Source organism: Prenolepis imparis, unplaced genomic scaffold (assembly GCF_030444845.1).
Source record: "Prenolepis imparis isolate NDT839.2.m4 unplaced genomic scaffold, iyPreImpa1.0 SCAF_17, whole genome shotgun sequence".
In the NCBI taxonomy this organism is placed as follows: Eukaryota; Metazoa; Arthropoda; class Insecta; order Hymenoptera; family Formicidae; genus Prenolepis; species Prenolepis imparis.
In genome coordinates this window covers 1,774,330-1,799,215 of record NW_028141175.1, presented here as the reverse complement: position 1 = coordinate 1,799,215, position 24,886 = coordinate 1,774,330, and the positions used below count along the sequence as shown (strand labels likewise).

The window sequence follows — 24,886 nt, the reverse complement described above, 5'->3', positions numbered from 1 at the left end:
ATAGTATAATACAAAAATGTGCCAAATTGAAGAATATTATTATTAATACATATAATGATTATATGTAATTTAATATATGTCTAATTTATTATCTAAATTTTTTTATTATGCATATATGTGTATATATATTGTGTGTGTTGGATAGATATCTAAATTTTCAGGAAACTTTTAACAAATTATAACAAATTACATAATTAATACTTACGCGTTTTATTATGCTACATAAATATATGCATGTAAAATTAATATGCTCAAAAAAATATAAAATTTGATATATTTTATATAGTATATATTATTGAAATATAGAAAAAACATTAAAACACACGTTAAAAATCTATATGGATTCTAAAAAAATTTATGTTGCATCTACATATATAAGTACAAATCTGTCATGAAGTAATCATGTGCGTGATTCACTATTTGAATAGAAGCACGATTTCACGCAGTCTATTTTTAAATCGTTATCAAAAATGTATTGTTACTTAATTCATTATCATAACATTACAACCCTTTGCTAATAAGTATTAAATAAATCTTGAATTTTATGCATTTCTCTCTTGTGTATTGTGCAAATGATAAAAAGTCAGATTATTATTTTGGGAAAGTTTAATGTGTAAACAATCTTACAAATATACATATAATTGCATCATAATTACTAATAATATATATACTAATAATATAATACATAGTAATTAGATGTAAAATATAAAACAACTATGTATACATATAATAAAGTAAAAATACCCAGAAAACAATATGTTATCAAAACGATTTCTAAAAGGTACTATCACATTTCTGAACCTGATAACTTAGAGAGGCTTCTGAAGGATCACATAAAGATATCAGAATGTTATCTAATGCGCCGTTTTTTGAAGACATAAAGATATCACGAAAATGATGTCTAAAAGATTTCTCAAATCGGATGTCTTTAAGATATCTAAATTATGTCAACATATAGAGTTCTTATTTATGATATCTGAAAGAGATCTAACATATGTTCATATGAGTTTCTTATTTCTGATATTTAAAAAATAATATTGTAAAGACTGATTGTCCCAACTTCTTGGTAAATTTTACCCGACAGATAGCATATGTTCGTCTTTTTTTTAACTTATCTGAAAAGAGACGAAGATATGCTACGCTCTGTCGAGTAAAATTTACCAACAAGTTGGAACAATCGGTTTTAAATTAATTATATGATTTAGGTTTTATTTTCATGCATTAAGAGAATATTGATCTTTAATAGAGATTAATATGGTATATATATATATATATATATATATATATATATATATATATACCATAGTTAATGCGTTTTACTTATTGCGAAATGTCCCGTTTATTCTGTATTTTATTATATCGCACTAGCACTTGTTAAATATTTTCTATTATTATATATTGTACTAGCAATAATTGTATTGTTAGCACTAGTACATAAAATTTTGTAGGTTAAACTTACCTCTTAAAAATGTTATTTTTATGATATTTTCTCAAATGATATCAAATGGATCTCTCATTAAAGATATCATAATTTTGTCTAGTTTCTGAGCTGCCCATATAACAGCGCATGCGTATTTGGAGGCTCAGAAATCACACAACATAATGATATCTTTCATGAGAGATCAAATTAATATCATTTAGCATGATATCAAAAAAATAACAATTTCAAGAAATCTCTCAAATGAGATATCTTAAAGAATTCTCTTAGCAGATACCTCTAGTAAATGCGATGATTATGAGATATCATCTAGATATTATCATTTTCAAGATAACTAAATATTTTCCTTAAAAAGTTATCTTAAAGTTTTCATTCTGACAAGCGTGTTATCTGAGTATGGGCATGTTCCGATATACACTGCCAGTACTGAAAAGCTATAATTTACGTTACGTATATTATATATTTTCAGTACTGGCAGTAATATCGGAACATGGGGTATATAGGACAAAAGAATAAATTAAAAAATTATGCCACACAGTAACACAAAGAACTTTTGTTCTTAATTACAAAAGAAGATATTTACATTTATATGGTATAATAATATTTATATTTATATGTATTATAGAAAACAGAAACGATTGCACGTTTCAATGAAAATTTTGATCTGGCAAAATTATATATTGATAACAGTAACATATACTCATACAAAACAGACACAATTGAATGTATCAGCGTATAATAACAATATCGTATAACAGTAATTTCTAATTTTGATACAAAAGTCACAATTTTGGAATGCGATGGACATTGTTTTTTCTTTCGTTCGATTTTTAATATTCGAGAATATATTTCGTTGGTGGAAAAATATTTAACAGATAATGCTTATCTGAGTAACTCGATTAAAGTTTTTAACTAATAGTAGATTTAATCCAGTCAATATGTGACGAAATTTTATCGTATAATCGAGGCCTTTCAATGCCATCTTTCGAGCAAGCTATTCTCCAATTACCAATACCAGCCAATGCCCATCTTCGACTATTCGCTTCAAGGCACAACATTGGACTGCCAGCGAGTTCTTCCTCCTATTAAAATTTAATAATAAAATGCTATTTTATATTATTAATTAAAATTTTGTCTAGTGTTTAAAATTTATTGGTATTTGGGGTTCGATGTAAAACTTTTTACTAAAAGTGGAAAAAAAGAACAGGAAACTGTTTAAAAATGCAAATGTTTATGTAAACAATGCTTTACTTACATTGCAATCGTCCATGGAATATGCCTGCTCAGTGCAAACACTGTTCACCGAGGGGATACTAATATTTTCGCACTTTTCCATTGCACTGTGTTTCAGCTGTACTCTTTGTAGTAAATCACCTGTCAAAAAGGGAAAAATTCTTTACATATGTATTTCAAGAATTTTTTGTCAAAATTAATTTAAGATATGATGGGGGGAAACACACACACACACACACACATATATATATATATATATAATAAAATTTTAAATAAATAAAAAAATATAAAAAATAAAAATTTATATATAATAAAATTTTAAATAAATATAACGGAAAATATTTATATTAAAACATAAAAATATTACATTCTATATTTTTTTTAAATTAATGTATAATTTGATAAAGAGAAAGTTTGATCAGGTTTTTATTTACTATCGAAATGATATGTTTAATGGGTACATATTTTTTAATATGTGTTAAATATGTTATCAAACACATATCGCGATAATATGAAGTTAATTCTTTGAAATTTATTTTTAATATTCAGAAGAATGTCAAACATTTTAAATAATCTAAATTTCAATCAATTATAGGCAATAATTAACGATTAGTCAACGTACGATTTCTCGCCCAACCCAAAGTATTGCATTGCGATGTATTGCTCGGTGAGTCTTCGTTGAAGGGCAGGCAAATTGGTCTCACGAAATCCGAGAAGGTTACTGGTCTATCCAGTTTTACCAGAACAGTCGTACCTTCCACCGGTGATTTAATCATACCAACGATTCTGCGTTCTTGTTGCCAAGGTGATGTACTCGAAAGTCGTACGACACCAAGTTTAGCCGACCATTCTGCTTTGGGTTGACTGCAAAAAAAAACAATAAATTTTAAATTAAATATAATGTTATATATTCTTTTAATAAATTTTTTATTGTAAACTGTATGTTACATCTCAAATTTTAATTTTAGTTAAAATTTTAACTTAAATTAAAAAATTTTATTGTTATATATATATAACAATATTAATATGAAATAAGAAAATATTTTTAATATAATAATATCTTTTTCGTAGAAATATTAAATTTACCCTTGGAAGCAATAAGCAGTTGTGAGCAACCAATTATCCGCCACGAGAGTAGCATCGCAAACATGAACTCCCTCCTTGAAAAGTGCAACATGCCAAGGCCAGTCACCAGGTTCTGCCATCTTATTAAGACTTTGAGTACCGTCGTTTGTACGTAAAGGTTGTATTCCACATTCTAGTTTTCCAACAGAGATAATAAAAAATTATACAAGTTTATAAAATATAATTAATAATCCTACATGTATTCTCCCATGGAAAAATATATATGTAAAAATATATGTAGAAATATATGTAATATATTATATATATTTTGAAATATATGTATAATATAAATACATATTTGCATAATATAATTTATATATATATTTAAAAAATATATGTAAGTAAAAATATAGTTTTATTATATTGAATTTGAATATAATCTATAACAAATAAATATTATATGCACATATATATATGCTATATATTTTGAATAATAATTTGTATATATTATTATAATTGGATTTTTCCATATATGTGTGATATCACTTAAACTGTATAAAGAAATATATATATATGTGTGTGTAATATATGTGTATATATTTCTATCATATATATATATCACATATAATCTTTATATCCTTATATATCTTATACATATATTAATATAGGATTCTTGCATATATGTATGGTATATATTAACTTTATAAATAGAATTATATTTACATTATATATATATATATATATATATATATATATATAATATATATACAAATATATATATTATATTTATATTATGCATATATTTTTGCATATATTACAAATATCCCAGACAGCACAGAATATCAATGGACGTCCAGTTTTGGTTTTTATTTAGTCCAAATGTCCATGGATATAATATGAATGTTTTAAGAATATCCATTATTAGACGTTCAAAGTATATTATATTTAGACGTTTTAAAAACATTCATTTTACGTACAGCACAGAACATTTCATTTACATTGCAGCAATATTATAATCTTACAAGTTGCAACGTAATATTGGAGAGACATTATAAGAACATGTAACTGTAATATTTTAAACGAAATATTACTGTAACATTCCAAAAATATTATAAAAACAGTATTCATTAATCATTAGTTCTTTTATTTACCGCTATGTGACGCACGAGGCGCTATCTTTCCCGTATTTAAGATTTGTTATGAGAATTATATATAAAGCTTGCAAATATTGATTATTAAGATTATATAATACGCGAATATCTAAGTATTACGGATAAACAAAATGAACTTACACAGTTTCAACAATTTTTTTTCTTGTTTCTTTTGGATGTTTGCAAGATTTCTGCAATTTTTTGATGCTGTATGTGTACTAAAATAGGTATATTCAGTACTCTAAACTCTAAACATATAAATTTACATATATACCTACACCTATCTACTATAAAATATACGTTCAATGTTCGAAGCAGGTCCAATTTTAGTTCGTTTAATCCTTAAAATGGACATGTTTCGATTGTCCAGAAAAGTAACACTGGACATTTCTAAAATGTCCTAAAGATGTCGAAGGCTCTAATATGGATGTTATAAATACGTACAAAACGTCCAATATGTACATTTTTAATACGTTTTTAAAACTGTGTCACTGTGCTGTCTGGGTATATTCTTTACTTATATTTGTTATATAACCCTAAACGGCAAAAAATGATTAAATTTTGTATATGCAAATTTATATTTCATATATATTATAAATATATTTTTACATATATATATAAATATATTTTTGCATATGTATAAATATCTTTTTGCATATATACATAAATATATACTATTTATATTTTTTAATAACAAAAAATTATATAATTTTGTATATGCAGACTTATATTTCATATATACTTTTGCATATATTATAAATATATTATAAGCGGCAAGAAATGATTTAATTTCTTATATGCACTTATATATTTTATATATGTATTAATATATATTTATATATGTATAAAATATATTTTAGAATATATTTTTGAATATATATTTTTCCATGGGAGTTATATATGTAACGTGTATAATTGCGTGCAAAAGATCTATTTAAGATAACGTTTCTATTGTATGTAATATATTTAAAAAATAGAGAATTTTGTATACCAAGATCGGAACAACGAACGTATAGGACTTCCTTGCTAGGACAAGGAGCCCTGACAAAAGTAATTTCCGGTGCTGATGGATCTTCCATGTATACATACGGGACATCTTCTTCGTCATCAATTCTTACTTCAACAAGAGCTACGCCACTACATTTAAAAAATTATAAAACATAACGATTTCTTTTAAATTATTATAAAAATTTTTTCTAAGTCTACATGAAATAAAAATATAAAATGTGACTAAATCTTAAGTTATGCACAAAGCAAAATTACAACTCTAGAAATAATACTAATAAATAAAATCACAAAGAAACAAACATATTTGACGTCAATTAATATCTATTTATATATATATATATATATATATATATATAAGTTTTGTTAATTAATAAAATAAAATAGAAAAATTTATTTTGATAATTGTAAAATAATAAACAAGAAGGACTCTAGAGATAGCTAATATATTAGCTAGATGTGTTTTGCGTAATAAAAGTTATGAAAAGTAAAAGTATAATAAAAATAAAGTTTTCGATTAATGATAAAAAATTATCAAAAAAGAGACCGACAAAAAAGATTTTACTTTTATTAGATCTTTACTTCGTATCTCTTTGGTATGTTTCTTTAGCTTTTTCTAATCTTTTTTTTTTGTATTTTAAAAATCAATAATGGAAAAGATATTTAAGTGTAAAGTACACTATAAGACTCTTACATATATGTGAGCAAAGTACACAGTGAGCTTGCTGCCGTTTGAAGAACATTATCCATTTCCGTTTCTGGTAGGGTAGCATTTAGATTTGCCGTACAAAGTTTGCCAATCGTACCTTTTTCACTAAATACAACGTATCCCTCTTTATTGTATTTTGCGACATGAGGTGTGCTCCAAGATTGTGATTTTAATACGTGCACGCTCGGTGCCAAAAGTACTGCGATAAATTCACAACAATTTATTTATTCATCTATTTATTTTTGATAATTTATATCACCATTATCTCTGTATTAAAAGTAAATTAATATATATTTTTTTATGTCTTATATTATTATTACTTACGACAATCTTTTTCATCGCTGCCATTCGGACAGTCCACTTTGCCGTCGCATCGTTTTGTGTGCGGTATACAGGTTCTTCCTACTCCGCAATGCATATAACCATCTCGACAATAGGCACAATTTTTTTCATCCGAAAGATCCGGACAATCGATTACGCCGTCGCAAATTCTCGGTGATAAAGCTTTGGATTGAAGTGCTTGCACACATCCTATATCCACATTGATTCATTCATTCATTAAAATAATTCATAGGATAGTGCGTTTAACATCTCGTCTTACGTAAAGAGAGATCTTGCTTGTGTAATAAAATTTACGATATTATACTACTTTTGACAGTTAATCACACCTGGCTTTGGTCTGCAACTACCAGGACCGATATATTCGGGAAAATTGGAACAATCCAAAGCGCGTTTTATCTTCTCAGAAAGACGACTTCCGCATCCATTCCAAAATTCTCTGCAAAAGCTCCTACAAGGCAACTGCAGCACATCTTCCGGATGACTCAATTGACACGCAGGCTGCAGCACTTGACAGATAAAGTCGTAGGCCAATGGATAGCATTCCGCGTCCACTAGTTCTCTAATTTCACAATATTGATTAGATTATTAAGCGTATAATGTATGGTGTATTGTTATCAATTTAAATATATAATGAAAAGACATTATTAATTATCATTATTAATTCTCGGCAAATATTATAGAATCTTTTGTAATCTTTATAAAAAGCATCGCTGTGTATAATTAAAACGAATATAAAATTTCTTTTTATACATAATACTATTAAATTGCATATATTAATTAAGTAAATTTTTTTTTCATTTCTTAATAAATTTTTTTTTCTTCTTTTAATTTTAATAGGTTTTTTTTTCGTAAAATTACTTTTATAAAAGCTTTTATAAAAACAGAATTTATAATTTCTATTAAAGTTTCTTTACATAATTTTTAAAAAATTAAAGTTCATAATTAAGCAAGTAATGCATTAATGATAAATTCGCTTTTGTAATTTATCTGAATTTTCTCTAAATTTAGTCCGGGCAAAACATACCTAAAAGCAATAACATCCTCCTCGACATCTGCCAACGATCTATGCTCCAATATATTTGGATACGAGCTAATATTATAAGGAAGATGTTTACAATAAGGCAAGTCCAGCTTGTTGCATTTTCTTGGCGGAGGTGCTGTCGTTGTAGGCGGTAACGTCGAGATGATGGACGATTGTGAATTAATTTGCGCGTTTAGGGCTTTTAGACTTTCTTGTACTTCGAGACTCTTCATCTCTATTGTCAGATTCGCCAAATAGCGCGAGGTTTCAGGATTTAATTCTCGCGACAGAATGTCCACGATATTTCCAGTAGTTATAGTCTGATATCGCGGATCGAACCTAATCTCGAAATGCACCACCAAATCGTGTCCTTCCACCCTATAAATATATTTTTTTATGTAATAAATATAAATGTAATAAGTATAAAGTACATATATATGTTGAAAAATAAACAAAATTTTTTAATTTATTTAGCAACCAAAATAATGTTTGTAATTTTTTTAATATTAAGAAGAAACTACACAGAATGTTATGATCTTTATGTATGTACAATATTTTTTTCATAAAAATTTCTATCAAGTATAATATTGATTTTTAAAAAAAATTTGAAAATTTGTGATTGTTTTTAGGAATTTGAAGAAAGAAATGGAAATTATAAACTTCTTTATAATTCCTTTATAATTTCTAATTTCTGAACAATGCGATTTTATAGTACTGCAACTCATTTCGTATATGGCTGTTACAAATCGATATTACAAGCTTGAGCACGATATTGTTGAATAATACATTATTGATGAATATAGTCGCAGTAACATTTCATTGCGCGCTGAAAGCAACAAGTATCGTGAAACTACGCGCATTAGAAAGCTGCGAAGCGATATCGTCCGATTTCTCTGCCGCGTACAGCCCCAAGCTGTTTTCATCAGTTTCCATTATACAGAGTGTTTCAGCAGGAATGGTCAGCATTCTAGGACTTGATTGTACACATCGTTTTAAGCAAAAAAAGTTTATATAAACATGTGTCTTATTCTGGACAGTTATAAAGATACAAAACGTATTCAAGTTTAAGAACGAATACATTTATTAAGTTAGTAGAACCAAATGCTATGAAACAATTATATTAAATTTTCATATTTCATAGAATTTAAAAAGACAAAAAGGCTCGTATAATGCAACGCAATAAATAATAATAATGGAATATAGTGAAAGGCCAACTAACGCGCAAATAAATAGATATAATATAATATAATAAATTCATTTAATCATGCTCTTAAAATTAATAACATGTAAATTCTTAACATGTAGACGTTTCGACTTACTTAGTCTTCCTCAGTACAAATTCTAACTTAAACAAACGCTTAAATAATATAATAATTAAAGTATATCAAACGACCATGACGAGCGAAATATCCATCAATATTTTAACATCGGTGTATATCCTGATAATAAAATTCTGTTTTTTATCAGGACGCATTGTAAGTTAATTTATTTAACATTGACCTATAATTTTACACAATTGATAATGTTTAGTTACAGTTTAATACAAAGATACAAACCGGTCTGTTACTATGGAACTCGCATTTATATTGATTGACAAATACATTCAAACTGACAAAATTTGGACAAATCCTTTCTCGCCTTCAAACGAAGAATGGGTTTAAAATCTCTCATTACTAACAAAAGCGTTCCATAATGATAAGATGGGAAATGTTATTCTTCCTGTGCCTCTTAGAAAATACACCGATGTTAAAATATTGATGGATATTTCGCTCGTCATGGTCGTTTGATATACTTTAATTATTATATTATTTAAGCGTTTGTTTAAGTTAGAATTTGTACTGAGGAAGACTAAGTAAGTCGAAACGTCTACATGTTAAGAATTTACATGTTATTAATTTTAAGAGCATGATTAAATGAATTTATTATATTATATTATATCTATTTATTTGCTCGTTAGTTGGCCTTTCACTATATTCCATTATTATCATAGAATTTAGTTCTAATAATAAGTTAATGAATGTGTTTAAAACTGAATATGTTGTATCTTTCTAACCGCGTCCAGAATAGGGCACATGTTTATATAAACTTTCTTGTTTAAAATAATGTGTACAATTATGTCCTAGAATGCTGACCATATTCCTCCTGAAACACACCCTGTATACTGTATATATATATATATATATATACACTCGTCAAAAAAATTATCGCAACACGTAATTAATATCAAAATTTAGCATAAATTCAAATAAGCATATGTCCGCGAAAAATTGTCGTATTTCAAAAATTTTTTTTTGGTTTTAAAGGGTAAATTCTCTACTTTAAGGAACTTTCGTTCGATTTTATTTTCTCCCCCTTTATCCATCCCTTTAAAAGAAGGGACGTGATTTTTTTCAAAAAATTGCATAGTTTGACGAACTCTGCGGAGTGTACTAAATTTTTTTCGCAAATATCATCATAACTATCGTAAAATATGGACTTTTCTCTCCAAATTTTAAAAAAAATTGAATACCGTACGATTTTTTTTCGCGAAGTTACAGCATATCAAAGTTACCTATGCATTTTTGCTTATATATTTAATTACCGCCAACATTAGCATTACCCGATGGGCACTGCGGGGAGGTTGCTGGTCGGATTTTGCCTATCGTGTGTGTGCGCGTGTGTGTGTGTGTGTGTGTGTTGGGACAGGGATATATGTGTTCGTATTTAAAATTGTATATTTCTGCCTCGTCTTCGGATGACCTCTTGCAGGCGCTCACGCATATTAATGCAGGCTCTAATTGTGGCTTGCAGAATTTCGAACCATATTCGATGTAGGGCTGCTTCCAATTGCTGGAAATTGGTTGGTAGTCTTTCAAAATCATGCAGCCATCTTCCCATAAAAGGTCATCCGAAGACGAGGCAGAAATACACAATTTTAAATACGAACATATATCCCTGCCCCAACACACACACACACACACACGATGGGCAAAATCCGACCAGCAACTTCCCCGTAGTGCCCATCGGATAATGCTAATGTTGGCGGTAATTGCATACATAGGCAAAAATGCATAGGTAACTTTGATATGCTGTAACTTCGCGAAAAAAAATCGTACGGTATTCAATTTTTTTTTAAATTTGTAGAGAAAAGTCCATATTTTACGATAGTTATGATGATATTTGCGAAAAAAATTTAGTACACTCCGTAGAACTCGTCAAACTATGCAATTTTTTGAAAAAAAAACACGTCCCTCCTTTTAAAGGGATGGAGAAAGGGGGAGAGAATAAAATCAAAATCGAACGAAAGTTCCTTAAAATAGAGACTTTTCCCTTTAAAACAAAAAAAAATTTTTTGAAATACGACAATTTTTCGCGGAGATACGCTTATTTGAATTTATGCTAAATTTTGATATTAATTACGTGTTGCGATAATTTTTTTGACGAGTATATATATATATATATATCTCTTTTTTTTTCTTTTTTTCTCATTTCGTTTAACTAAAGGAATATAATGACGCGCGCGAAACGAAGTTATATTATCCTTTGATAATAAAATCTTAAAAATTGCAACGTATGCGTAAAAATTATTATTGCAATCAATGCATAAAAAAATATATTAATTAATTATGCAATGCATAAAAATTCAATATTTAAATCTTTAACAAAGAACAAAAAAATATTTTCTACAAGAATCTTTTGATCAAAATACCTATGCTTTTATTAGACTCGCGCGTCTCCATATGTCTGCGACGCTGCACGACTCGCGCGAGACTGCAATGATCATCACACGAGAATCAGTCCCGCGCGAGAGGCGCAGCGTGACGGACGTATGGGATATACTAATCTAATGGAAAGGCTAGAAAGAGAGAGATGTTTTCGCCGAGTCCGATTCATTCTTGGCTGTGAAGTTAGGTTTCGCCGTCAGGTGATGACACCGCTGCTTAAAGTCTTGCGGTCAGTCTCGCGTGAAACGTGCAGCATGGTGGACGTGTATAGACGCGAATCTAATAGAAGCGCAGATATTTTGATCGAAAGATTCTTGTAGAAAATTCTATTTTTTTGTCCTTTGTTAAAGATTTAAATATTGTATTTTTATGCATTGCATAATTAATTAATATATTTTTATGCATGCATTGCAATAATAATTTTTATGCATGCGTTGCAATTTTTGAGATTTTATTATCAAAGAATAATATAACTTCTCTCGCTTCGCGCGCTTAATTATATTCGGTATTAGATTAAACAAAATGAGGACATAAAAATACATATATAGAAAGAGAGATGTGCAGAGTGTTTCAGGAGGAATGGTCAGCATTCTAGGACTTGATTGTACACATCAATATTTTAAGCAAGAAAATTTATATAAACATATGTCCTGTTCTGGACGATTATAAAGATACAAAACGTTCAAGTTTAAGAACGAATACATTCATTAACTTAGTAGAACCAAAATGGGCTATGAAACAATTATATTAAATTTTCGTATTTCATGGAATTTAGTTCTAATAAGTTAATGAATGTTTGTTCTTAAAACTGAATACATTGTATTTTTATAACCGCCCAGAATAGAACACATGTTTATATAAACCTTTTTGTTTAAAATGTGTACACAATCATATCTTAGAATAATTGACCATTCCTCCTGAAACACCCTGTATATCGGCTATCTTTTTCTTTCTATATGTATAAGAGCTAACTTTTTGTAACAAATAGAAGAACCAATCAAGTTTATGACATATATACATATATTGTTTAAATTGACTAATTTTTTGCTCTTATACGACATGCTCCACGTTGAATGTTATTGCATAATTTAGTTTGCAAATAATTTTGCTAATATCTAAATGTGTCTCATTAGCCAATGCGAAACAATATCAAGAGATGAAATAAATAGCTATCCAATTATTGTGGGAATGGAGTAATAATAAAATTTCGTTACCCATCAAGCGCCAAAACATCTGCTGTAAGAAATGATAATTTCAGCCAGCTGCGGCGAAAGATAAGATTAAAGCGATCGCGATATTCTCGCGACCGTATCCGGAAAGTTTCAGTAGAGGGATCTGCTAGGTCTGCAGTGAATGAGTCACCTTTGGTAACTCGGAATGTTGCGAGAAATATTTGATCGCCCGGTGAATCCGAAGTGAGGAACGTGTCTAAAATAAAAACAAATATTTAACATTAATTATTATTAGTTATATTCTGCGAAATAGAATGAATAATAGTTAATAATAGTTAATTAACAAAATAGAGGCTAATACTAGGGAAATAAAAAATTCAAATGTCAAATAAAGAATTCATAATAGGTGAGAAAATGAAAAAATCAAATCTAAATACACTAAAATTTTGTATATGATAATAAGAAGGTACTATATAAAAATGTTTATATAGATTAGCATAATATTTATTGTTGATAAAAAGATAATGCGCCTTTACAATTTCTTTTTATTGAAAGATTCGCGAATCTCGTTTTTCTTTTTTCGATAGAATTTAATCCATGTTTAATTACATATTTACAAAATAGATTACAGTGTCGCGGGATCAAAATGCTTCAAGGACACGGATCCCCACTTTTAAGGTCAAACATTGGATTGGGCATATATCTATCAACTAAACAACTCGGTCAGACCGTTATACGTTTACTAGCTGGAAACCCTCAATGGACTGGCACGTTCATGCAATATCTTCCATGACCTCTTATTCCTCTCGCTCGTAAACACGAATTAAGCGACGATAGGAATTACTAATCTCGTACTGTATCGCATGAGTGTATAGTGTTACTCATCTATTAACTAACTAATTAAGTTTAAGCGTAGTGTAAATCATTTAATTAATTTGCGCGATAGTTTTTTGCAATATGTATTTGTAAGACGGTTGCATTAAAGTAAAATTTATAGCACGAGAAATGGATATGTAATGTACGTCTTTAATCAAAGCCATACGACTGAAGAAAGGAAAGCAGGAAGAAGGTGATGCGGCCAAAGCCCATTGAGGTCTTTCAGCTCGTACGCATAACGGTCTGACCGAGTTACCGAGTATATTCGAAGTAGTGTTAGTATATATATATATATATATATATATATATATATATATATATACAAACTTTTTTCCCAGTAATCAAAAATTAATTTTTTTTTATCGACATTATTTTTTTAGAAAAATGAAAAAAAATATTATCAAAAAATTTTAATCACGTCGAATTTATTATTGTTCTAGTCTAATCATTTTCCTAGTTACATATATACGCATATGCATAGGTGTGTGTGTGTGTGTATGCACATTTGGTATAACTAAAAATACACACACACACACACACACACAAATAAAGATAATTTTTCATATTTTTTGCATAAAATTTATAAGACTTGTTATGAAATGAAAAATTTTGGAAACTTTTTTTATACTCAATTTGCATTCTTATATCTTTTGAAATAACAATTTTAAAAAAATTGAATCGCAATGTGAAATATTACGTAAGAACAACTTTTCTTCTTCTATCTTGCTTATTGTGATGTGTACCGCATGTTTGATATATGCGCAAGTATATATTTAATCAAGGTGAAGTACACTTTGACAAGAAAACGTCGATCATTTAAACAAGGTGAATCGATGCCGATTGCACTTTACAGTCCGCGATTCGTGCACCGATTCATGCATATCTGTCCTGGCAAACAATCATGATGCGCCAGGATAATTTCATGCTCACTAGGCCGCCGATTGCCAGTTAACTATAGAATAATTTTATTTGCATCAGTATCCTCTGCGCTTATGTATTTATATATACGGCAAGTGAAAGTGGGGCGAACGTTTACGTGGCGAAAATGTATCGCCTCAATAAATGTGCCCAATATATGTATGTAGATAAAACTAAAATAATAATTAAAATAATATCCACAACACATTCCAGGATTAACACGGAAACAACGCGAGGCGTTAGTAAAGTATACTGAATATTATACGTGATTTATTATTACACTAATATAAGTGTGCATGTATGCACTATGAAATTGATTAAATCCTTTAATAAAATGCTTATTTTTTAAGAAAAATCATCACGCGAGTGCATCTTGAATGCATTTTCTCACAACGATTTCTGTACTTTTTAAGATTGTAAAAACAAAACTTTGTTTTATATTTATACCGCGATTTGAGATTATAAAATATTTGCCTTCATAATTTTCCTTCGAGAAAGATTATAAAGGCATATATTTGAAGAACATTTTTTTTATAAACACAAAAACTAAATTATCTTTTAAGATTTTATATTAAAAACGTATTATATTTATATTGAACAAAAGATTTTTGTATATCACGAATCAAATATTACTCAATTTAAAGATAATTTTATATAAAGAAATATGTTATCGACATCAATATGTAATTACTATAAATGTCAACTTTTGTCATAAATAATAAATAAAAAATAATTAAAAAATTAAGAAAAAACGAAACATTTAATTAAGCAAGAATAATTTTAAAAATGAACTTTTTAAAGAGCTATCTTTTTTAAATATCTTACAGACTTTTAGATTGATTTGCTATACAATATCTGCAACGACGTACTTACAGCCGAGGTATATAGAAACACCCGAGAAGAGGAGAAAGAATAAGAAAGCAGCGAGGACGCAGCATCCGCAGCGATATTGGCCGCCCAGTTTTCTCGTGAAACGGATGTCGCTGTCGGATGATAGGATCGAACTTGGTGTTCCTGCACGGCTGAATCTTCTGGTACTCACTGTACTCACTGAAATCTACGAATAGAAAGATGTACTTGTGTTTTCAATATCGACAATGTTAATGTACATATATATTAATGTAAGATTGAGAAAGAAGCAGATATACTATATAAAATATAAATAAATATGCCGCTTCAAATAAACACTTCAAATAAGATATCATACTTTTGCAATGATATAATTCTGCAGATTGAATCAAATACTAGCAATGAAAAAATTTGAAACTATTGCGTTTACAAAAATGCGTTTGACAAAAATTGAAATTGTATATAGCAACAAAAATTTTTTCATAACATTTTTTTTTTTTAATTTCTATTAGCTAATAATATTTCCTAAGAAAATTCCTCAAAAAATGATTGTTTTGAACAATGTGTATCATATTATATAATAAATATAAAAAGATTAAAATAAAATCATTATAATAATAAAAATATATTAACTGCCAAAGAAACAATCAATCACATATCAAATGTAGCTAAGAAGCTATAAAAGAAATGAGATAAATTTTAATTATGATTAGTCATTTTTTCTCACATCTCACATGCATATAACAATTATCTTTATACAAAATACACGTAATACCAAATAACGTAAACTCGAGTTATTTATATTACAAATATTGCATTTGATTCTTATATATTTGTGACAATATTTTCTGCAATGAAACAAAGTCTTAGTAACGGCAAAGAGTATTACGAAAGCAAAATTGCGCGCGCTCTAAACTATCAGTAAGTAATATCTAGTAAATAGTGGGCGGTATATCTCTCTCTCCGTTAATGAAACATTCCATTCTTTTGTACCATCAATATATTTTTACCAATCCAAAAGAACAGGGATTACTGTGATTATAACACGACTTGCATCAACGATCGCATTACTTCCGTCTCAGAGAATTAAGATAAAACAATACAATCCGAATCGGTTGCAATACAACCGCAAATTTAAACAAATTCAATTATGCAGGATGAATTATTTAAGAATAAAATTTATAATGTTGTTTAATATTTGTTGCTTTTAACGCAAAAGTAGAAATATTCAGAAAGAAGAAATAAAAAGTTTGCACATACACGCAAAAAAATTTCTAGATGTCGCAACAAAAATTATCGCTATTTTCTGTATCTGATAGAATATCGTTTGTCACAGATAGAATTATCGTTTGTCACAGATAGAATTTTTTAGTTCTGTCTCTGTCATTTAGATTGATTACGTGCAAAATATATACGATATTACAATATTTGCTAATTGTTTATCTACCTCAGTTAATTTTTCGCACCTACAAAATTTTTGCTATAGTTGCAAAATCATTCTTTTTAGTGTATGAGCGTGCGTCTAGCTCAGAATGAATAAATGCAAATATCCATGGCCTTAACATTTTATGCCTTCGCTTTAATTACAATTGTATTATGCAATTATATATATAAAACGTATGTGAGTGCGCACGCATATGTGTGCATGCGAATCATGACACGCGTCATAATTGTGACATGTGAGATGGACACACATTACACGCGTGTCGATAAATCCATATGACTCGATCAACGCGTGAATTCACGAATACGTAATTATTCCTAGTCGCACCTTTTCTGCTGCATGCAACATGCAGTCACAACAATTGCATAGGCACTGCGATGCCTACGCCTTCGTTCATTCGTGCAAATGCTACGCCTGGCACACGCTCCGATACTACGAAGGATTACGCTTGCAATCGAGAATATCTGGATAGTTGCTCTCTCCTGCTGCAAAGGTCATATAGAACTAAAGGTCAAAACCCACCTAAATAGTGCGAAATACGTCATTCCCATACATACACACAAGTATAACGAGCGTGGATTTTATTCATAATGTTTCAGTACAAAATTGAGATCAAGTGTAGTGAAAATCTTATTGTATGTATATTTTAATAAATATATGTTTAATATATATATATATATATATATACAAGATTTTTATTATACTAGATCTCAATTTTGATATGTATAAAAAAATTCATTTTTAAATTCATCTTTAAATCAAGTCAACTAAAGTGCTAGCGGCGACTTAAATATTAAGTAATAGTGAATATTCAAACGACGTTCGTGAAAGTCAACCGATTTTCGCACGCGATTCGTATACATATGAGAACCGTGCTTAAGCATAATATTACGTATATTACATAGTTACCAGCTGGCAAACAAAGATATTATCTCGAGTTCTGTTTTCAATCATTTCCGGAATGCAATGTCGTAACAACTATTATCTAATTACGAGACTTGAAGCAATACGGATACACTTCCATAATTACAAAATATATATTTATTAAAATACAACAGAAAAATTTGCAAGTTAATGAATTTATTACATTTTTATTAATTTTTACTCACAATCAGATTTATAAATCTATTAATTTGAGAATACATACATATGTATGTACAATATTCTAATAATAAGGAGAAAAAAATATTGAATAAAAAATAATTAAATTATGGCAATAATAAGCTGTAAAAATAAAATATTTTAAAGAAGAGATATGGAAAAAAATGGTTAATAAATATACGTATCTTTACATATTAGTTATAGTCAAAAGACTTTCAGCTGACATATAGATATGTGTGCATGACATATATTATCAAGGCCACTATTCCGAGTAATCTTCAACAAATATTAGTCGTTTTGCTTTCATTGTTTATAAAAAAAATTATTAACAAATAAAGATTTGACTGTTTGAGTATTTATTCTTTAATAAATAAAAATAATTAAAATTAATAAACAAGATTTATAATTGTACGATTCCAAATGGGATTGCAACTATACAATAATATATTAACTAGTATAGTAACTAATTAGTAGCAACTAACAGTATGTATAATGTATACGCAAATCGAGATTCACTACTGTGTGTGTATTTTATTAAATACGCAGTTAATTTATATCATGTTTTGCGACATACAGTATATGTATATTCACAAAATATAATACCATCTACATGTGTAAAATATTTTCTCACGAAACCGCAAAACCACATTGGGAGAAAAGGTTTTTCTATCGTGTTATATAAAGGTAACTTACACACAAAAATGTACAATGCCTATGCTGTTATGAAACTGACGTTAGAATGAAGAACTGAATGCGAGAAGTTGCCTTTCATTCGTAGATATCAGCTTCGTGAACAATGTTTAGATTTTGCATGAGTTTTATTTAATCCGCATGATCGATTCTGATGTAATATCAAAACGATGTAATTAATGATGTAACTAAAATACTATTAGAAATGGCAAATACCAAACATTTAATGTTTGTTGAAATTGTTTTCACATAATTTGTGATAGAACATTATTAAATATGCATTATATAATTGATTACATTTAATAAAAAATAAAATATTGACAAACATAGATGTATAAAAAAAATAAAAATGTTATCTGCATAAACACAATAATATATCTGAATTTATAAGAATTTATCTGAAAAATATAATTAAAAATCGGATATTTATTTTATGCAGCTTACATAAAACGAAAATAAAAGTCTCCGACTTGTGAGCTACTTGTAAATACGTGCACTTTCATAGCATTGATCATTGGACACGAGCGAGGCTAATGTTTTATTTGCGAATTTACAACGGTGTAACCAAGCAAATCAGTGTATTTCTAAAAAAAAAGTTTATAAAGAAGAAAATATAAATATCAAGTAGTAAATCGACACAATTGATTGTAGTTGTAAGTTTCATGCTGATCTTGATAATAGGCCGTTTCGCGCTTGAGATGAGCTGATCCGATCTAGACGCACTAGATTGGAAAGTAGAATTTAGAGTGGATAAACGTAGTGCTTCGATAGCGGTTATACGAAGAGATTAAGACACGCTTGGACTGGACAACGTTTCGAACTCTTCCGTTAATACGCGGTCAACGACTTTAAGACCGGGAAAAATTAGACCTTACTGATAGAAAAGCGCTTTCCAGAAACTTTCATGAAAGTTTATGCGAACTCTCTCGCACAGTACCGGCTTCTGGTTCCAGTACAATAAACTTTGCTAATAATTAACCGATATTATAAATGAACGTTGAAAAAATGCTATCAATTAAGATCTATTATAAACTGCATGCTCTTCCAATGAATAGAAATTGCTTTTATTCCCGGTAATAAGAAGATGAGTCAAATTTACTACTTCCGCATGAAGCCGTGTATAAAAGGAAACTTTATGTTTATATATTTTAAGACTTTAAGTGATGAGAACGAAGGAAGAAGAGTACAGTATTTTAATCATGCCAGTCTACAATTTACAGTTTAAATCGATGATTTTTTTATTAAATAATAATCTCTTTATTAAAAAGATAATAAAAATAGATAAATATGTCATACGACAATATAATAATGATACCATCCGCATCGAAAAAAAATACAGAATATTATGATAGTTGTACTTTTCTTGTACATTACTTTTCATGCAATATGTTTAAGATTGTAATTTATAATAAATATAAATTACATATATTGTGTGTGTATGTGTGTGCGTGCATGTATGTGTGCGTGTGTGCGCGCGCGCGTATGTATGTACATGTGTATGTGTACATATTAATATATAAATGCAAATAAAATTAATCATAGAAATATATGACAATAACAATAATGCAAGATGACATAACTTTTGTTGTATCAAGAAATTGATCATGTTGTCCGATTATCAATTTGCTAAAAAAGTTAGTGTCAATGACCGACTGGAAGAATCTATAAAGCGTCATTGAAGCTACTGTTCTCTCGTGACTTTCTTAACCGTTACAACCGTTATACCAAACACCAGATTACCTTTCCAAAAGAACAAGAATCTAGGAACGAGTTTCTGACCGTTTTAAATTACAATCCGTTCAGTTTCACACACACAACACACACATGTACCGCACATAAAATATTCAGTCAGATCTTTTTTACGCGATACTAACTTGAAAGACAACAACGTATCTATAATTATTGAAAAGCAATCACATCGTAAAAAATAATAATGTAGTTTATTTCTAATGTATAATGTATATTGTCCTCATATCATTAAGATTGTTAACATATGTATTCTATGCAGCAAATTATTGTATTTGAAATTATTTTACATTCCATACTTTGATCATATCATTTAAGGGAGAGGAAAGGAGAGAAAACACATTCCAAAACAGTAGATACATCTTTAATGTTTAACTGTTTAAGTAATGCAGTTTTCAAATAAAAAAAAAAATAAAGAAGATGTCTCTCATCATGTACTAAATTTTTAAATAAATAAATAGTAAGTAACATCGAAGCAACATAGGAAGACATGAGATCGATATTAAGACACTGCTCGATATTCATACTCGGCTAAACAAGGTGACATTAACCATTGCATGTCATCTAAACGTGAACAACAAGACGGCGACAAGCGTCACATGCGATCTTGAAGAATACCAAGCGATCGGGTGCTCTTGTAAAGTAACGGTATCGAGGATAGAGCAGATGGCCCAACCCAGACAACCCAACCCACCTAACGCATCGTTCTCCATTCCGGCCAGCCTAGTTCTTCATAAACTTGCTACTGAGTGCGTAAGTATATGTATTTGTACGTGACTCGGGGTCATTGGAGAACAAGATCAAGTGGTCTGTGGAGATGAAAATCAAACGAATGAGACTTCTGCCATCGACGAGAAGAAAGTAAACCAAACGTATAATAACAATTGAACGCAGTTATGCAATATGGAACTAATCACCAATTTTTTCGATTTCGAGATTTTTATTGTAAATTGTGCCTGAATGTAACAGGATTACTTGTGTAAATATGTTTACACTCATAATCAGTATCACCGACAAAAAAGTTTTGCAAATTAAAAGATGTCATTTTAATTAAACTTTCTCGACAATCCCGCTGGCCTTTTGAAGGCCTTTATACACACATCATAGATTGAGAGAATCGATGAAATTAATCAAAGAATGAAGGCAAACATTCATGCACGTGTTGGTACGTAATTGTTAGACCTGCGATGCGACTCATACCTAAGTTATTGTGCAATTAATTATTCGCAAGAAAATATTGTTTTTTACAGCTAGAAAATTACTGTGATCTCTAAGAACAGAATTAATTTCGTTTATTTTACTCGCGAATAAAAGAATATTATAATAGTATGCGCCGTGAAAGGTAATTAAACTTAATCAGAATTGCGCTCTCTCTCTCTCTCTCTCTCTCTCTCTCTCTCTCTCTCTTTCTTTCTTTTTTCTTTCTTTCTTTTTTTCACTAATTTGTCACGAACAATACGCGAGATCAAATGTTAGCCCGAAAGTAGCAACTTGTGAAACCGATTATTTCATGTTTCATACTGCAACGCCCGCGATTGTTTCTAGATAATAGCTGAAGAGATGGTATCTTTTCCATTTTTGAAATAATTTTTTTGCAAAATCTATAAAACGCCAGCCATGAAACAAAAACATAACTCTGTATTAATAAGCGATAAAGTTGTTATAATATTAAATTAAATAATATTACATGCTTTTTCATGTTTTCTGTTCATACAAGAATCCCATAATAAGATTATCGAAATTAAACTGCTAATTGAAACCAAAAAGGTGCACGAACGTTTGTCAAAGTCTTATTTAATAAATAATTTGAAAATGCATACAAATTTGGAATCAGGCACACATATTTGCATTTATTTTGAATTATATCTGCTCTGAAGATGTTGAAAGATTAGAGATCGATTCTTTGACAAAACTAAATGTCTCGAGCAAACACACAATGCTGGCTCCATTGCTCATATCTTCGCTATAACAAACAATGCATTCTTCCGTGCACAAGTCATATTCTAGTACTTTGCATTTCCCCTCGGTTCATTGCTTGAATCACAACATTCTCGCATGAGGGCCTACTCCCTAATTAATGACGCGACAGGATAATGAAGAAAGCATATACCACGAAAGGGGAAAGTGCGCTACATATTCGAATCTCACCTTCGAGTCCCACGAACTCTTCCGCTTGTGCTCCATCGCGACGGTCATTTTTTTATCTATGATCGTTCTCGAGCTTCATTAGCGCTTCTTCTCCAGAACTTGATTAGCTCGAAGAGCCATGAGGTTCATTGTGGATTCTTTTTTCTCGAACGTGTGCCTTAACGGTATTGGATGACTATACGGAAATAATTATCTTCCACTCGTGTGTGTTTTCGGTTTTTAGGAATTGCAAGATTGTCTATTGACAAGATGCATTTCTTGTACGCCTCTCACTTGTCTCTTGCGAGCGAAGATATTAACGTCTCGATCGCTGTAAAAAAATATTTAGAGCAAAATAGTTAAAAAAGTTATTTTCTGAAAATTATTTAAGTTTATAAAGCGACTCTCACAATCAGTTTTGAATGAATACGTGTTGACCGCGAAGAGAAATGAGTAAATAATACACAATGGATTTATCTTTATTAAAATTTCCGCTATTTCTTGACACAAAGCGCCACTCCTTGCATCAAAGAATCTACATCTAAATTATTTCATTGTTTTTAAGTTCTCAACTTTATTGGCTAATATTTGTTTAATTTAGAAATCATATTTATTAAAATAATAATAAGAGTTTTATCGAGAGAAAGGATACCATAGAGACAAATTTTGCTAACAAGAAAAATTTGATATTAATATGAAAAATATATTCCACATACTAAATACTTTTTATATTGTATGCTTTTTAATACTTTGTAAACATTTCTTTACATTTTTTTAAAGCAGAATTTCTCTTATATACTTATATTAATAATGTTTTAGAATATAAACTGCCAGCACATGTTATGTATTTAAATAACATTTTTGCATAATAAACAATAAATAATAATAAACATTGTACATGTGAGAAAAGTATCGAACAATTTAATATAATTCTGCAATAAACAGTAATATAAATGTTTATAATGTTTTTAAAAAATCTCGAGAATTACATATATGTGTGACATGATGTTATAATATTTATACTTATAATTTCTGAATTTTTACTTATCTAATTTCTAATTACAAAACTTAGAAAAGATACACAAAAACCACTGATATTATAAATTTGTAAAATATATCAAATATGCATCTTACAGTTAATTAAAATAAGAATCATAGTTTGATATACAAATTAAATAATCAATTAAATAACTAATAAAAAAAAAGGAAATTAGACGCAAGTCCCCGAAGAGATGCATCAGGCGCGTATAAAAGACTTATACACATATACAAAACTAATTGTGTGTGTGTGTGTGTGTGTGTGTCTGTGTGTCTGTGTTACATATGTATAATTTTTGAAGCATAAAATAAGATTTATTTTATAGAATCTATAAACTCTTGTGAGAAAAACACCAATTCCTTTAATGACATCTGTTATTTTTAACTATTCGTTTCTTCTTAATTTAGAGAAGCATCTAACAATAAGTAAGAGTTTATATGTAATTTTGATACATTTTATATGCACATTTCATGAGCTAAATATATACATGTATATATCTCTTTTATGAATAAAAAAATTTAGAATGTCATATATACATTGTATATCATATATACAAGAAATACAATATACAATTTATAGTAAAGTAAGCAATAATTTTTTTTAGTTTTTTTATACATTAAATCATACAATCTTAATCTTAATTTGTTTTATCACATAACAAGCATTTAAAATGTAACAAAATGGATTTTTTCTCTGTGTGTATGTGTGTGTGTGTGCGTGGGTGTGTGTTACCGGTATTTATTATCAATAAGTGTGCTACACAAATAAAATTCGAACCTTTTCGATCGACACAACACCGCGTTTTTCACAAAATTACGTTGAAATCACCTCACCAAAAATTATTCAGAATTATTCACTTTGAAAACTTTGGAACACGCGTATTAGTAAAACGCAAATGCGAACTAGCCGAATCGCAACAATGGTGAAAACGTGAAAACTCGAAGAAAAGAAATGACTGAATGATCGCGCGATGAACGAAACGTTTGCCACTTGAGTCAGGCGAGCACTTTGAGCGTCGAAAGGCGGACAATTTCTCCAGCGGTACTGCGGCCACACGATCCAGAGGATTGTTCCGAACGTGGCGATATTGCCAGGAGAACGGTGGTCTGTCTGCCTGCCTGCCTGCCTGCCTGCCTACCTTCTCACTCGTGGATGCACTTTCACGTCATTACCGGTTCTCCACGGCGTCCGTGCGTACAGTTATGGACTAGTTTGGAGCAAGGACGCCTATCTCTCATCTCTTCCTCATCTCTCCC

The 24,886-nt window shown here is 29.4% G+C and overlaps 1 protein-coding gene across 1 annotated transcript; it reads right to left on the bottom strand.

Moving 5' to 3' along the window:
- Window positions 1-1,303: 1,303 nt before the first annotated feature.
- On the bottom strand, window positions 1,304-24,886 carry LOC145946568 (atrial natriuretic peptide-converting enzyme). The gene is made up of 13 exons (XM_083056256.1): window positions 24,408-24,886; window positions 22,613-22,922; window positions 15,508-15,691; window positions 12,883-13,096; window positions 7,968-8,342; window positions 7,270-7,502; window positions 6,926-7,132; window positions 6,587-6,800; window positions 5,879-6,024; window positions 3,758-3,929; window positions 3,294-3,535; window positions 2,694-2,812; window positions 1,304-2,520 (listed from the first exon to the last, which is right to left on the bottom strand). Exons 2-13 carry the CDS (start codon window positions 22,658-22,660, stop codon window positions 2,347-2,349), a joined length of 2,328 nt encoding a protein of 775 aa, XP_082912382.1. The 5' UTR covers window positions 22,661-22,922; window positions 24,408-24,886; the 3' UTR covers window positions 1,304-2,346.

Bases quoted from the DNA above. Each gene is read 5' to 3' on its own strand.
- LOC145946568 (XM_083056256.1), bottom strand. From the start codon at position 22,660: ATGACCGTCGCGATGGAGCACAAGCGGAAGAGTTCGTGGGACTCGAAG. The intron at 7,133-7,269 runs GTGTGATTAACT...ATGTGGATATAG, and splicing joins TAGTTGCAGACCAAAGCCAG to GATGTGTGCAAGCACTTCAA. The intron at 3,536-3,757 runs GTAAATTTAATA...TTTTTTTTGCAG, and splicing joins ACTGCTTATTGCTTCCAAGG to TCAACCCAAAGCAGAATGGT.